General features: G+C 42.8%; 1 protein-coding gene across 3 annotated transcripts in view; it reads left to right on the forward strand.

Moving 5' to 3' along the window:
- Positions 1-3,534: 3,534 nt before the first annotated feature.
- setd7 (SET domain containing 7, histone lysine methyltransferase) overlaps positions 3,535-16,387 on the forward strand; it is a 29,284-nt gene continuing 16,431 nt past the window's right edge. For 2 of the 3 annotated variants that reach the window (XR_011885770.1, XM_072256203.1), the window contains exons 1-2: positions 3,535-3,699; positions 4,847-4,976. Coding sequence is in view for 2 of the 3 variants with exons in the window: in XM_072256203.1 (XP_072112304.1) it covers positions 3,660-3,699; positions 4,847-4,976 (170 nt within the window). In the remaining variant the exon portion in view is untranslated. Of the gene's footprint in view, positions 3,700-4,702; positions 4,821-4,846; positions 4,977-16,387 lie in introns of those variants that run through there. The other variant, XM_072256204.1, reaches the window with a different exon arrangement.

Below are 16,387 nucleotides of genomic sequence, written 5' to 3' on the forward strand. Positions count from 1 at the left end.
TCAAAGTTCAAAGTAAATTTCATTATCTGTACATATATGTCACCATATACAACCCTGAGATTCATTTTCTTGTGGGCATACTCAACAAATCTATGGAATAGTACTACAATAGAGTTAATGAAATGCTGCCCAACTATGACATTCAAGCGAAGTGCAGAGGAAAACGAACTGAGCAAATAGAAAAAGAAGTAATAATAATAATAAATAAAAAAGCAATAAATATTAAGAACAAAAGATGAAGAGTCCTTGAAAGTGAGTCCATTTGTTGTGGGAACATTTCTATGAGGGTGTAAGTGAGGTTGAATAAAGTTAACCCCTTTGGTTCAGTGCCTGATAGTTGAGGAGTAGTAACTGTTCCTGAACCTGGTGGTGTGAGTCCTGATGCTTTTGTGGCTTCTTCCTGATGGCAGCAGCGAGAAGAGAGCTTGACCTTGTTAGTGGGGATCCCTGATGATGGATGCTGCTTTCCTGTGACAGCGTTCTTTGTAGATGTGCTCAATGGTTGGGAGGGCTTTACTCTGATAGACTGGGGTGTATCCACTAGGGCTTTGATGTTTCTGTACCAGGCTGTGATGCAGACAATCAACATACTCTCCACTATACATCTATAGAAGTTAGTCAAAGTTTTAGATGTCATGTGGAATCTCCACAAACTCCTAAGGAAGTAGAGGCAGTGCCGTGCTTTCTTCATAATTGCACTTCTATGCTGGGCCCAAGACAGGTCCTCTGAAACAATAATACCTGGGAATTTAAAGCTGTTAATCCTCTCTACCAGTGATGCTGCAATGAAGACTGACCCACGGGCCTCTGGTTTCCTTCTCCTGAAGTCTATTAACTAGGTCCTTGGTCTTGGTGACATTGAGTAAAAGGTTATTGTTATAACACGACTCAGCTAGATTTACAGTCTCCTTTCTATATGATTCATCACCACGTTTGATTTTGCCAACAACACTGATGTCGTCAGCAAACTTATAAATATGGCTTACACTTATAACTGCTTAGTCACACAGTTATAAGTGTAAAGCAAGCAGAGCAGGGGACAAAACACACAGCTTTGTGGTGCATCTGTGCTGATGGAGATTGTGGGAGAGATGTTGTTGACAATCTGAACTGACTGGGGTCTGCAAGTGAGGAAACCCAGGATCCAATTGCACAAAGAGGTGTTGAGGCCAAGGTCTTGGAGCTTATTGATTAGCTTTGAGAGCATGATGGTATTAAATGTTGAGCAGTGGTCGATAAAGAGCATCCTGATGTATTCATCTTTGCTGTCCAGATGATCCAGGGTTGAGTGAAAGTGGCATCTGCTGTGAATGTTTCTCTGGTAGGCAAATTGGAATAGATTTAAGGTGCTTCTCAGGCAGGAGTTGATGTATTTCATCACCAACCTCTCAAAACACTTCATTACTGTGGATGTAAGTGCTATTGCACGATAATCGTTGAAGCAGGTCACCATGCTCTTCTTGGCACCGGTATAATTGAAACCTGCTTTAGGCAGGTGGGTATCACACACTGTCAAAGCGAGAGGTTAAAAATCTTAATGAACACACTAGTCAGTTGATCAGCACAGGTCTTTAGTATTTGACCAGGTACCCCATCTGGGCCAGATGTTTTTCATAGGTTCTTCCTACTGAAGGATGCTCCCCTATTGGCTTCAGTGATGGTAATCATAGAATCATCAGGGGGATGTGGGAGTTTGTGATGGTTCCTCCATGCTTTGATGGTCAAAGTGAGCATAGAAGGCACTGAGCTCATCTGCAAGCAAAGTCCTGCTGTCTCCTATGTCGCTTGACTTAACTTGATTAAAGAGGTGATACTATTCAAGTCCTGCCACAACTGTTGAGTATCCTTCGTTGATTCAAGTTTGATCTGAAATTGCCACATCATCCATGAGATGGCTTTCCAGAGGCCACCTCTTTGTTGTCCTAATCTCTGGAGTTTTGCTCTTTAGGATATGAGCAAGACTATGTGTTTGCGCCCATCTATACTTGTTTGCTGAATCTGTGACCTTGCCAGTAGAGCCCAGTCTTATTAACCTCTTTGGCACTGGACCAAGATCATAGGGTTATCCTTGATCCTAAGTAGACTGCCTGAAAGGAAGTGGCACAATGGATCCCATTATCATTGATGCTCCCTCAATAGATATGTCTGCTTTTATTGCTACAGAATTCATGAAGTATTTTTTTTCTCTGATTGACCAGCTTCAGCCCAGTTTTGTGGCCTATTGCAGTTTGACCTTTTATATGTCTCTTTGAATGAGGGGAAACCCTTGGATTGAAAAAAAATGTGGTCACTGCCAGCCCTGAGGTGGACCTACTTTAATGGTGACTTTTGGGCCAGTTCTGCTGTTAAGGCATGTCCAGTTGTTGGAAGCTTACTTGGAGAATTGCGATGGAGCTATGAATTCATACAGGATGAAGACAGCTCCTTCAGCACACCCGTACCCACCTATACCAATCCATTTTACCAGCACTTGGTCCATAGTCTTCTAAGCTATAGCAATTCAAGTAATTGTCTAGGTACAACTTTAATGTTGCGAGGCATGTTCAGTTGCCGCAGGCTTACTCAGAGAAGCACGATTGTTGGATCGATTAGTCAAAAGGCTTGCAATGTGATGTGTGTGTTCCCGCATTGGCTCCCACTCAGGAAGGCTGAGGCCTGTGCAAAGGGCCTACAGGCAAGGCTCAAGAATAATGCCATATCCATCAAAATTGTTTGCGGTCAATGTGTAAGACGATTTACTTATTTATCAAGACACCATGTAGACTAGGACGTCCGGCCCTCTGAGCCGCACTGCCCAGCAATTCACCGATTTAACCCCAGCCTAATCACAGGACAATTTACAATGACCAATTAACCTACTAACCTGTACGTCTTTGGACAGCTGGAGGAAACCTTAGTGCCCAGGGAAAATCCATGCATTCCACAGGGAGGAGGTACGGGTGACGCTGGAATTGAACTCTGAACTCGTACTCCCTGAACTGTAATAGTGTTGCGCAGACCGCTACCGTGGCAGACTTGTGGCATTATCGTAGAAGAAACAGATTGGATTGAGACGATAGATTTATTAAGCCTGTGCCTGTATGAATGCATTTTTTAAATCAAAATATTTTGTGTGATAGAAAGTATTTTTACCAGAAACAAGCACCTTTAGGCACTGCTATGTTCCAGATTGGGGAACAGCTTGAGTGAATAATCTGCAGTTTAGTGAAGGTCACCAGGCCCAGAGGCAGGAGGCAGGAGACAGAATTGTGGCGATGGAGTTAATAGGGACCAAGTTTAAAATATAGTACAGTCAAAAATATCGTGTGGTCACACCAGGGTGTGATGCTAGGGAAAAGGTAAGAAGATGAGGACAATTCTCAGTCTTCTTACTGCTACCCCCATTTTCCAGCCGAAGTGAATGAGGTGGTGATGGATTTCGCTCATTTCTTTTTGGGCTGGGGGTGGGATGGTGCAGCTGTCAGTCAGAGCAGGAGTTGGGAATGATGTCAGAGGGAAGAGGGGCTGCGCCTGTCAATCAGCGGAGCGGCCGGGAGATGATGTCAGATGCTGATTGCTGTTTCGGCAGTAGCGCTCCCGAGAGAACTCGCAGAATCACGGGGCAGAGTTAGAGCCGAGCTTGCACACGGGGACCGGCCGCGGCGGCTCCGCTCCGTGCAATGGACAGTGACGACGACAATGTGGAGGAGACGGTGGAAGGTGAGAGCAGCCGGCCGTGCCTTGTTGCTTGCAGTGTCAGTGTGGCGAACTCGTGTCTGTTTGTGTGTGAAGGCAAGGCAGCGGCCCAATGACCGAGTATGCTGAAAGAACCCAAGCAGAAGGGAGGGGCAGTGCGGTGCAGAGCCGCAAAATTGTGCGTTTCAAACAAAAATAAACATTTTATTTTGTGCATTAATTTTTTTGGAAAAAATGCAATTATTGCAGCTAATCAATTTTTTTTCTAAAAATCACATGCCCGCGCAATTAATTTATTTTTACTTTTCAGTACAATTTTGAAAAGTTTGTTTTATCGTTTAATCTGTGAGTTTACTTAAACCGATGAAAGACACGACGATGAATTCTATAACTACTGTAACTTGGTGCCACCATAACAACACTCGAAAAATGTGTTTTAAAAATAGTTAAAAGAACACCGAAAAGATACGAATCAGAAACTATCCTGAATTCCCGAGGCTTAATATGCATTTTATTTTTAAAGTTGATGATTCTATTTAAGAAAAATAAGCCTATTTTAATAGTTATGTAACCTGGATTATAGTGATGCAGTCAATGCTTTCAGTGCAACATGAAAGCGCTGGTGTAATGGTAGGGAACGTGTTTTAATTTGTTGCTCATTCACTGTAGAGCGAAGCGAGAGCAGGGAAACTCATTATATTAACAATGCTGTATTTTTTTTCTTTCATAATGCTTTGTCAAATCACCTTTTGAGGAAAGGGGTGATGGACAGGATTGTCCATCTAACATACCATTGCTTGTACTAATGTACAGAGGAATTGATTAAATGAAGATGCATTTAGTTGGCGTTTCCCAACTTAAGACGTTATTGTGGGGTTCGCAACAAAGGTAAAATAAATTGCCCCCTGCCGTCATATTGAAAGCTCATCTGTTGTGTTCACTCGTGATAAATAATCCAATCAGAAAAAAAAACTCCCTCCTCCAGCCTGGGCTGTCACGGATGAGAAATCGGTCATCTTCAGCAAATGCCTGCTTTCTGATAGAGTGAATATTTCTCTTGATGTTTAGTCAGTAACAATTATTTCGTCAAATAATGAATGCAATGATGGATTTGAAACGATGTCTGTTACTTTTGCCGAGGATCAGTAAGTTTAAAATGTTCCTATTGTAGGTCCCCTGGATGAAGATAACCAGCCACATGGGTTCTGTAAAGTTACCTATTCCTCTAGTGACAGATTTGAAGGGCATTTTATACATGGTGAGAAGAATGGTCCTGGGAAGTTCTATTTTTTTGATGGCAGGTAAAACACTAGACCATCAATTTTAAAATTATCACTTTTGTTTATTTATGTTTACTCCATTAGAGAGAGTTTGTTTTTAACCTGAGTGAGAAAGTTCTTTTATCATCTATTACTGGGAATATTTACAATGGTGTGAGGGATGTTCCATGCCTTTTCAACCATTGCCATTAGATGTGGTGCCAACAGACCTTGATGATCAATGGACTGTCATTGCAGGGGGCACGTGTTCCAGCTGGATATTTTACTCCAATTGAGTCTGGCTGTAGGTATTTGCTTGCTATACCCATCCAGATTCTCCCTTGGGAACAATGCCTGGATAAGCAATAACATTATTTTTTTCATTAGTTTTAATATATATTGCTATGTATGTTGATCAAGCTGTGGGCTAGTTCTTGCCGATAAAATGTTCTATGTATGACTGTTGGTACTTTTTTTTTGCACCTTGGCCTTGGAAGAATGCTGTTTGGTTTGGATGCATTCATGTATGGTTGAATAACAATTAAACTTGAACTTAATAGTTGGATTACGTGTATATTACTGTTGAGAATGATCTGTTCCCCCGGTTCATTTCCACAGGGTTAATATGTAAAAATGAGAATGTTTAAATATCAATGCTGTCTTGACACCTTTATTTTGTGTTATGAAAGCTCTATTGGATATACAAGTTTTTTTTTTGTACTCTTTTTTTTGTAGTCAGTACAACAAAGTGAAATTTCCTTTTTAAACATTTTGAAGAGGAAAACATGATTAAACGCTGAGATTTGGGGCATGGCAAGTCTTTTAAAATTTTGAAGAAAAATGAATGACACAAGTTACCAAGCAATATTTGTTAAATTATATTGAATAAGTTTGGCTAAAAAATAAACTTAAGTAAATGGTAGCACAATTAAAATCATATATTTTAATTTCCATCTTTTTGTGCAAAACTAGGCTCCTGATTTTTGCTATACTTTTTGTCAACTTTCTCAGTATCTGAATTCCAGGTATCTATTTGGAATAGGTTTCTGAGGCAAACCAAATATTCTGATCTCTAGTCTCTGCGTTGCCATAAATCATTCCGACTACTTTGTCAAGTTTTCCCATCTAAAGTATTTCACTATGAATTGACTTTATAAATTCAAAGGTGAGGAATTAAACAAGAATTTAAGAAGCATACAAATCCTTCATAATATGATCACATTATCCCCTAGAGTTTTAATATATTTAAAATTTGTAGCATTTCCAAAATGTGGACCTTTGCCGAGAGCTGTACTTCCAAATGGAATTTGGCTGTGCATTTCAAGCATGTGTGCCTTAATTTCAAAGCTGTGTCACTGCATTCAGCCAACTGCATGGATGGAGTCTTTTTTTTAATTGCTTCTAGCAGTGGTTCCCAAACTTTTTTTGGGGGTTACCGTCCCCTTAGCTCCCAGACCACATCTCCTGCACCCCACTCTCCCTTTCCAGGCATTACATTAAAGCTTTAAAGAATTTTGATTTACAATTCAGTGAAAGGAAATAAGAACTTGTCATTCAAAGCAGTGACAAATAATTGCAAATCATTATTCCAATCTATTTAAAGCTACAAATAAAAGTATTTAATTAGAGTAAAAACAATTTTCATCCATAGTTCTAGAGCGTTCATTAGTAGTTGACCTATTCACAACTTCACTGTTTTGTCACCTTTCAATGAGATGGAGGGGCTCGGTGCAGTGATATCAGCTTCTCAACATCAGACTGAATGTCACTCAGGAGTCTCAGATCTTCACGTTCAGTAATTTGCAGTCTGTTTCATTGCTTTGAAAGAAGTTGGGTGACTGCACTGAAACCATGCTCCACTAAATATGATGTTGGGAAATCAATTGAATAAAAATCTTGACCTTTTTCCACAGTGCAGGATAGTGTACAGAGATTTCCTTCTGCAGCCAAAAGTCTTGGTTATTTTGAACCTCAGCATCAGCTCAAAATTATTTTGTTTTGAGATCAGTTCTTCCTCCACCTTTCCTGTTAATTCCTTATTACAGTGGTCAGGAATGGATTTATTGCCCAATCTGGAATTTGTACTGAAAGAAGATCCTGAAATCTCTGTCAAACAAGAGAAAATCTGCAGATGCTGGAAATCTGAGCAACACACACAAAATGCTGGAGGAACTCAGCAGTCCAGGCAGCATCTGTAGAAAGAAAAGTACAGTGAACGTTTCGGGCCGAAACCCTTTGGCAGGACTGGAGGAGAATGCTGAGGAGTAGATTTGAAAGGTGGGGGGGGGAGGGAAGAGAGAAACGCAAGGTGATAGGTGTAACTTGGATGGGGGAAGGATGAAGTAAAGAGCTGGGAAGTAGATTGGTGGAAGAGACAGAAGGCCGTGGAATAAAGAAAAGGGGGCAGGAGCACCAGAGGGACGCGATGGGTGGGCGAGGAGATAAGGTGAGAGGGAAAAGGGGGTGAGAAATGGTGAAGGAGAGAAGGTGGGGTCATTACTGAAAGTTTGAGAAATCAATGTTCATGCCATCAAGTTGGAGGCTAACCAGATGGAATATAAGATGTTCCTCCAATCTAAGTGTGGCCTCATCATGAAGTCATGGATGGACATATCAGAATGGGAAGTGGAATTAAAATGGGTGGCCACTGGGAGATTCCGCTTTTACTGGCGAATGGAGCATAGGTGCTTGGCGAAGTAGTCTCCCAATCTACGTCAAGTCTTACCAATATACGGGAGGCTACACCAGGAGCACCAAACACAGTATATGACCCCAACAGGCTCTCAGGTGAAGTGTGGCCTCACCTGGAAGGACTGTTTAAGGCCCTGAATGGTAGTGAGGACTGTGCTCTTTTCCTGGATGCTGCCTGACCTGCTGAGTTCCTCCAGCATTTTGTCTGTGTTACTCTGGATTTCCAGCGTCTGCAGATTTCCTCTTGTTTGTGAGGAGCAGAAGCCTTTCGGCCGTGCTTTGTTGGTGAAGTGAAGGAGTAGTGACAAAAGTAGTAATAATCAAATGAACTGGCATTATTTAAACCAAACAACAGGAATTCTGCAGATGCTGGAAATTCAAGCAACACTCATCAAAGTTGCTGGTGAACGCAGCAGACCAGGCAGCATCTCTAGGAAGAGGTGCAGTCGACGTTTCAGGCCGAGACCCTTCGTCAGGACAAACTGAAGGAAGAGTGAGTAAGGGATTTGAAAGGGGGAGGGGGAGATCCAAAATGATAGGAGAAGACAGGAGGGGGAGGGATGGAGCCAAGAGCTGGACAGGTGATTGGCAAAAGGGGATACGAGAGGATCATGGGACAGGAGGTCTGGGAAGAAAGACAAGGGGGGGGGGGACCCAGAGGATGGGCAAGAGGTATATTCAGAGGGACAGAGGGAGAAAAAGGAGAGTGAGAGAAAGAATGTGTGCATAAAAATGAGTAACAGATGGGGTACGAGGGGGAGGTGGGGCATTAGCGGAAGTTAGAAAAGTCGATGTTCATGCCATCAGGTTGGAGGCTACCCAGATGGAATATAAGGTGTTGTTCCTCCAACCTGTGTGTGGCTTCACCTTCACAGTAGAGGAGGCCGTGGATAGACATGTCAGAATGGGAATGGGATGTGGAATTAAAATGTGTGGCCACTGGGAGATCCTGCTTTCTCTGGCGGACAGAGCGTGGATGTTCAGCAAAGCGGTCTCCCAGTCTGCGTCGGGTCTCGCCAATATATAGAAGGCCACATCGGGAGCACCGGACGCAGTATATCACCCCAGTCGACTCACAGGTGAAGTGTTGCCTCACCTGGAAGGACTGTTTGAGGCCCTGAATGGTGGTAAGGGAGAAAGTGTAAGGGCATGTGTAGCACTTGTTCCGCTCACACGGATAAGTGCCAGGAGGGAGATCAGTGGGGAGGGATGGGGCGGACGAATGGACGAGAGAGTTGTGTAGGGAGCGATCCCTGCGGAATGCAGAGAGAGGAGGGGAGGGAAAGATGTGCTTAGTGGTGGGATCCCGTTGGAGGTGGCGGAAGTTACGGAGAATAATATGTTGGACCCGGAGGCTGGTGGGGTGGTAGGTGAGGACCAGGGGAACCCTATTCCTAGTGGGGTGGCGAGAGGATGGAGTGAGAGCAGATGTACGTGAAATGGGGGAGATGCGTTTAAGAGCAGAGTTGATAGTGGAGGAAGGGAAGCCCCTTTCTTTAAAAAATGAAGACATCTCCCTCGTCCTAGAATGAAAAGCCTCATCCTGAGAGCAGATGCGGTGGAGACGGAGGAATTGCGAGAAGTGGATGGCGTTTTTGCAAGAGACAGGGTGAGAAGAGGAATAGTCCAGATAGCTGTGAGAGTCAGTAGGCTTATAGTAGACATCAGTGGATAAGCTGTCTCCAGAGACAGAGACAGAAAGATCTAGAAAGGGGAGGGAGGTGTCGGAAATGGACCAGGTAAACTTGAGGGCAGGGTGAAAGTTGGAGGCAAAGTTAATAAAGTCAACGAGTTCTGCATGCGTGCAGGAAGCAGCGCCAATGCAGTCATCGATGTAGCGAAGGAAAAGTGGGGGACAGATACCAGAATAGGCACGGAACATAGATTGTTCCACAAACCCAACAAAAAGGCAGGCATAGCTAGGACCCATACGGGTGCCCATAGCTACACCTTTAGTTTGGAGGAAGTGGGAGGAGCCAAAGGAGAAATTATTAAGAGTAAGGACTAATTCCGCTAGACGGAGCAGAGTGGTGGTAGAGGGGAACTGGTTAGGTCTGGAATCCAAAAAGAAGCATAGAGCTTTAAGACCTTCCTGATGGGGGATGGAAGTATATAAGGACTGGACATCCATGGTGAAAATAAAGCGGTGGGAGCCAGGGAACTTAAAATCATCGAAAAGTTTAAGAGCGTGAGAAGTGTCAGGAACATAGGTCGGAAGGGATTGAACAAGGGGTGATAAAACAGTGTCGAGGTATGCAGAGATGAGTTCGGTGGAGCAGGAGCAAGCTGAGACAATAGGTCGGCCAGGACAGGCAGGTTTGTGGATCTTGGGTAGGAGGTAGAAACGGGAAGTGCGGGGTGTGGGAACTATAAGGTTGGTAGCAGTGGATGGGAGATCCCCTGAGCGGATAAAGTTGGTGATGGTGTGGGAGACAATGGCCTGGTGCTCCTTAGTGGGGTCACGATCGAGGGGTAAATAAGAGGAGGTATCCGCGAGTTGTCGCTGGGCCTCGGCAAGGTAGAAGTCAGTACGCCAGACTACAACAGCCCCTCCCTTATCGGCGGGTATAATAATAAGGTTAGGATTAGTGCGGAGCGAGTGGAGAGCAGAGCGTTCGGAAGGAGTGAGGTTGGAATGGGGACAAGGTGCGGTGAAGTCAAGACGGTTGATGTCCCGTCGGCAATTAGCGATAAAGAGATCCAGAGCAGGCAGAAGACCAGAGCGGGGTGTCCATGAAGAAGAGGAGGGTTGAAGACAGGAGAAGGAGTCATCGGTGGGGGTGGAAGAGTCCTTGCCGAAGAAGTAGGCTCGGAGATGGAGATGGCAGAAGAAAAGTTCTGCATCATGGCGAACACGGAACTCGCTGAGGTGTGGGCGAAGGGGGACAAACGTGAGGCCCTTACTGAGGACAGAGCGTTCTGCCTCTGACAGTTGAAGGTCGGAGGGGATGGTAAAGACCCGGCACGGATGAGAGCTGGGATCAGAGGGGGGAGGGGGGAGGCTGGGGGTGTCAGTGGAGAGGGGAGGGTTGGGGTGAGAGGAAGATGGAGCCTCCGAGGGCCCAGGAGTTGACGGTGGGATCTGAGGAAGACGGGGCTGCGGAGTGGTGGTGGGGGAAGGGGAGACGGGAGTCACAACAGCAGCACATAAAGACCCGGCCTGGAGTTCAAGGCTGGGATCAGAGGCGGGAGGGGGGAGGCTGGGGGTGTCAATGGAGAGGGGAGGGTTGGGGTGAGAGGAAGATGGAGCCTCTGAGTACCCAGGAGCTGACGGTGGGATCTGAAGGAGACGGGATTGCAGGGTATTGGTGGGGGAAGGGGAGACAGGAGTCACAACAGCAGCACATAAAGACCCAGCCTGGAGTTCAAGGCTGGTGTCGCAGTTGGTGGTTGCACAATCGCTGTGAAGGTGTCCATGGTCATTGATGGAGTCCGGGTTTTGAATATTATTTAAACCAGCTCATTTAGTCTGCAAAATGGGTGGTGCAGTGAATAGAAAACAAAATCAAATGGTGTGCAAATAGGCAACCATCCTATCAGTTTCCCACCAATCAGGCCAAGCTAAAATTATCTCAAGGTGCTCCATTTGAAACAGTTGAAATTGGGTGCTGAAGTTTTATGGTATATTGCTCTTGACTTGCAAAGAGCCATGTAGAGGTGAGAATGACTGGTGTCACAGACTTGTGGTGCACTTACACTAATACTTCTATTCCAAGTGTTAGTGTAGGGTGAATTTCATGTTATCCCTATATTTATCAATATTACTTAATGTGTTGAGAGTCAAATGGAAAAGCAGGAAAACATTAGATTTTTCCCCCCCTTTTAATCTTGTTGATGGGATGGTGCTATTTTAAAAGAAATGCTTTACCCAGGCCATATAAATTGTAGAATTGAAGACTCAAATCATTCATTTGATATCTCAATATGATTTATTTTATAAGTCATGACAGATATAATATGGCAAAGTGTGTTTACCTTTAAGCTAAAATAAACTTGTGTGCCTTTATACTGTATGATTCAGAAATGAAAACCTGAGAAGAGAAGACGGGTAAACGTTAAAGTTTTCTGTGCAGTGCATTAAAACAGCATAGTGTGATAAATAAAGTAAGTGTAAGACACACAGAGATCTTGCATTTCTATCATGCCATTGGTCAGGGTGGAACATTCCAAAGTGCGTTTCAGCCAATGGCTGACTTCCGAAGTTCAGCGACTTGTGGGGTAACTGCAAACTTCCACCCACAGCAGAGAGTTGAACAAATTAATGATGTGTAGGATGGTTATTCAGTCTGGCTGTGGAAACTTACCCATCCACTTCAGAGGGCAGACAGGGCTTCAGTTTATCGCTGCTTCTAAAAGTGGCACCATTAACACCAGAGCATTCACTTGGTCTGAATTGATGTTCAGGTCTCTGAGGTAGGATGTGAATTGAACTGAAATTAATGGACATGCTCCCAACTGGGCAATGGTGAGAATGTTTTTAAATGTAGTTGGTGCTCAAGATATTTATAAGTATATACTACTATTAATCAACTGCATTATTCTGTTTTGCTACTTTGGAATTTTTATAAATACACATTGGGAAGAGTTTCTGGAGTACAAATAGATTGGAGAGTGTGTAACTCCAAATCATAAGCTAAGGGGGGAACATGAGAATCTGGCAGGGGGAAATTAAGTTGACATGTAAGAGTTTTGACTACACTGAGGGGAGTACCTTCCTTTTGCACCAACCCATTCACCTTGATTATAGGAACATTGGCAGTTGAAGGTATTTAACATTTTACACTAAGCACATATTTCAAGGAGACCTTCATATGAATTTAAGTAGGTTTGCTTGAATAGTGGCATAAAGCCCTTGAAGATCTAGGATCACATGTTCAGAGGCCTTAAATGATCGATGTGATTATGAGGTTGGATGCTTTACTTGGTCGAGTAGCAAGCCCACCATGGAATCTGCCTGGGTGAGGCTGGGGGAAGGCACTTAAGCAGAAGTCAGAGCAGAGTACAGGCAAACTAGTGCTGATCTGTTGGATAAACAGAGTATGATAGTTTAAGGAATAGTAGTAATGGGGTCTTGATAGTAGGCTGGAATCCTTACCTAAAATAAAAATGAAACCAAACTATTATTTCATAACTTACAATATTTTATGGATAATCTCCAGTTGTAGTTACTTCAGGTTCAGTTATTTGAAATGTGATATTTGTACCCAGCTGGCACTATACAAATAAACATTACTGTGCATTTAGTGTTTGGAACAGTGAAGCCCTGCAGTACTTGTTTGTTTCCAAGAGAATTGTATAATCATGAAGGTCAAATACTTGAGCTGAACTCGACTCAAGCATTTTGAGATAATCCAAAAATTTTTATTTTCATTTTCATCTAATGGTGCTCCTCATTATCACTTTCAGCACTGTGTGTTTGCAAATTTTTATTTTTATACATTCAGGTTCTTGGGGCCAGATCTGGAGTTCTAAGAGTGTTGATGATCTCTAGCAAAGAAACTGTGGTATTTGCCCCCTGACGTTAGTGAATAAAATAGTTGTTCATCCTTGATTTTGAGGATGAAATCATTTTTGCATAAATAGCTATTACATTGTTCTGTTTTGCAAAGTAAATATGTGAAATCAACAGCAGCATTTCACACCTTAGGAATGGCACAGTATAAACGATATGCCAAATGTACAGTACTACACACCATACAAAGGGGTATTGTTAGGATCACTGGGATCCAGAGTGTCATACTGTTAATCTGGAGACATGAGTTCACATCTTGCCATAATGCTGGATAATTTAAAAATTCAAGAATTTAAATAATTCTGGTGGGGGAGGGGGCAGTGATGGGAAATGTTGATGGTGACCACAAAATTACTGTGCTGCTGTTTTTTAAACAAACACATCTCACTTGACACTGCTTGGGAAGGAAGTGTACTGTCCTTGCCATTGTGGTCTTTTTGTGACATAGATCCAGAACTGAAATTGGCTTGTCATCCCTTCCCCTGTTCTTACCAAATTTACAGAAGTAAGTGGTGTGGTATACTGACTGCTTTATTTTGCTTGATACTCGTGCATATTTTCTGAAATCTACTTTGGAGTTTTACAAGCTGGGGCTGTAGGCTTAGAAATTCTTAAAATTAACGATCCTGAACAGTGAAAATTAGCTTAACCAAGAATGAACCATTGTTCCTGGGTGCAAGAACATATAGGGAGGTGGGACCGACTAACTTCTAAAGGTGTGTGGTGGAGAGTATAATGACTGGTTCAGTTGCAATTATATTTTCCCTAGCAATTTTGTAATATAAAACTTAACCAGTTTGTATGAACAGTAATGCACTGTGAAAAATATGATTACTGGAAGATCTTCTACCTTGTCATTTTCAGATCAACAGCTCTTGTACTCAGGGAACATCCAGGTTTTAATGACTCTTTATCCGTGGAATCGTACTAATGAAAGGGCAATGTGCAAAATGTATTCTTAGTCCTTGTTGAGACCCGTAACCTCCGGTGATCTCCAGTGCGGTCACCTGCACTTGGCTTGCTTGCACATATTGTTACCACAGTTACGCTCCCCTTTTTTTATTCTGTAGGTCATCTAGGCTGCTACCGCTAGTCTCTGCCACATCTTTCAGTTTGTAGAACTTACTGAAGGAGAGAGCACGTCACCTATTTTCCTTTCAGTATGCAGGAACTAGAAGTAGGCTTCTTGGAGAAGCAAGCATTCATAGACTGCATCCCTGATTTGAAATGTCAGGCGGTATGGATAGTCCATACACTTCCTGTGTACACTAGTCTTCAGCAGTGCATTCTTAAAGTGCTGTCTTCTATCATTGCCACATTCATTAGTAACATTCCCCATAGCTGGGAGAGTTGTAGAAAACCACAAACCTTGGGGCAGAATTAGGCCATTCAGACCACTGATTCTACGCCATCATTCCGTCATTGCTGATTTATTTCCCCTCTTCACCCCATTCTCCAGTCTTTTTCCCGTAGACTTTGACAGCCTTACTAATCATTAACTTGCCAACCTCTGCTTTAAACCTACCCAATGACTTGGCTTCCATAGCCATCTGTGGCAATGAATTCCACAGATTCACCACCCTCGTCTAATGAAATGCCTCCTCATCTGTTCTAAAGTGAATTCCTTCTTTTCTCAGACTGTGCACTCTGGTCTTGGATTCTCCCACTGTTTGAAACATCCTGTCCATGCCCCCTCTCGATAGACATTTCAGTATTGCGTAGGTTTTAATGCGATCTCACCCTCATTCTTCCGAACTCTAGCAAGTACAGGCCCAAAGCCATCAAACACACCTCATACATTACATGTGTTAGGGTATATCCCTTTAGGGGTGAGCTGCAGGGATGTATTCGAATCCTAGCAGACATAAATACTTGAGAATGGAGAATGCTACACTGAAACTGATGTGATGCGGATTTACGCCGGGGAAATCTGACAGTGCAGTTCCATGAACCTTGCAGTCTTGATCCTTATGCAACTTTCACGAGTTGTTTTCAGTTCATTTGCCATATTGTTTTAGTGCCATTGAAAGTTGCAAAACGTTTCCTACCCTTTAACCTTCAGTCTCCTTTGAGGACAGTGATCCAAATATTTTTCCCCAAAGAACAAGAGCTAATATTAATGATTCAAAGTACTTACTGCACAAGATAGTAAATAAAAAGTGTATGACAATATTGGGAAACAATGAGGTAGTATTTTTATAAAGTTCGATGCTTTTGGGTAATTATATTAGCATTTTTGTCATTTTAATCAATAGGTAGATAAAATCCCAAAGTATATGTGTATCTTGAACCAACTTCCTGGACTTGTCAACATACTCTTAAACTTCATATTAAATTATTTGCAATTTATGCAATTAAATAGATGCAGAAGTAAATAATCTTTTTGTCAAAAGTCATATCTATTCATTGGGTTGTGTGCTTTGTGTGGACTGCTTTCACACTTCATTGTCTGTCTAGTATTCATGGCAACATTCTCTCTCCTCTACATGCTGCGTGTTGACAATGTTGTGTGTGAACTGTTTCTCTTTCCACTTGCACACTTAAAGGTCTCACTGATACCTGATTTTTTGTTTTGCCCTCCAACAGTCAGAATGCCTTCTGGACTGAGTACTGATGGGACTGTAGTCTCCTCCTTAAACACTAGGAAGGCCAAAGCTTGGGTTGCCGTCACAAACTCTGGCCCTCTCCGAAATAAGAGACGGACTGTTCACGACACTGATGTCACAAGGATTTGTTTGGATTGCATATATATGCTTTTGTTTAAAAACGTGTATTTCTGCCTCCATAAATTACCTTGTCTTTGCCCTGTCTCAGTTCATTTATAGTGAACTCCACATCCATTCAAAGTTCAAAGTAAATTTATTATCAAAGTATGTATATGGCACCATATACAACCCTGAGATGTATTTTCTTGTGGGCATTCACAGTAAGTACAAAGAAACTGGATAGAATCAATGAAACACTGCACTCAACAAAAATGGATGAACAGCCAATGTGCAAAAGACATCTTGAGCAAATACAAAAAAAGAATAAAAATAATAATATTGATAATAATAAGTAACAAATATCAAGGGTGTGAATTGTAGAGTCCTTGAAAGTGAGTCCGTAGGTTGTGGAATCAGTTCAGTGAAGTTATCTCCGGTTCACGAGCCTAATGGTTGAAAGTTTATAACTGTTCCTGAAGCTTGTGATGTGGGACCCAAGTCTGTTGTATCTTTCTTCCTGATAGCAGCGGTGAGGAGAGAACCTG

The sequence above is a fragment of the Mobula birostris genome, chromosome 4 (genome assembly GCF_030028105.1).
Source record: "Mobula birostris isolate sMobBir1 chromosome 4, sMobBir1.hap1, whole genome shotgun sequence".
In the NCBI taxonomy this organism is placed as follows: domain Eukaryota; kingdom Metazoa; phylum Chordata; class Chondrichthyes; order Myliobatiformes; family Myliobatidae; genus Mobula; species Mobula birostris.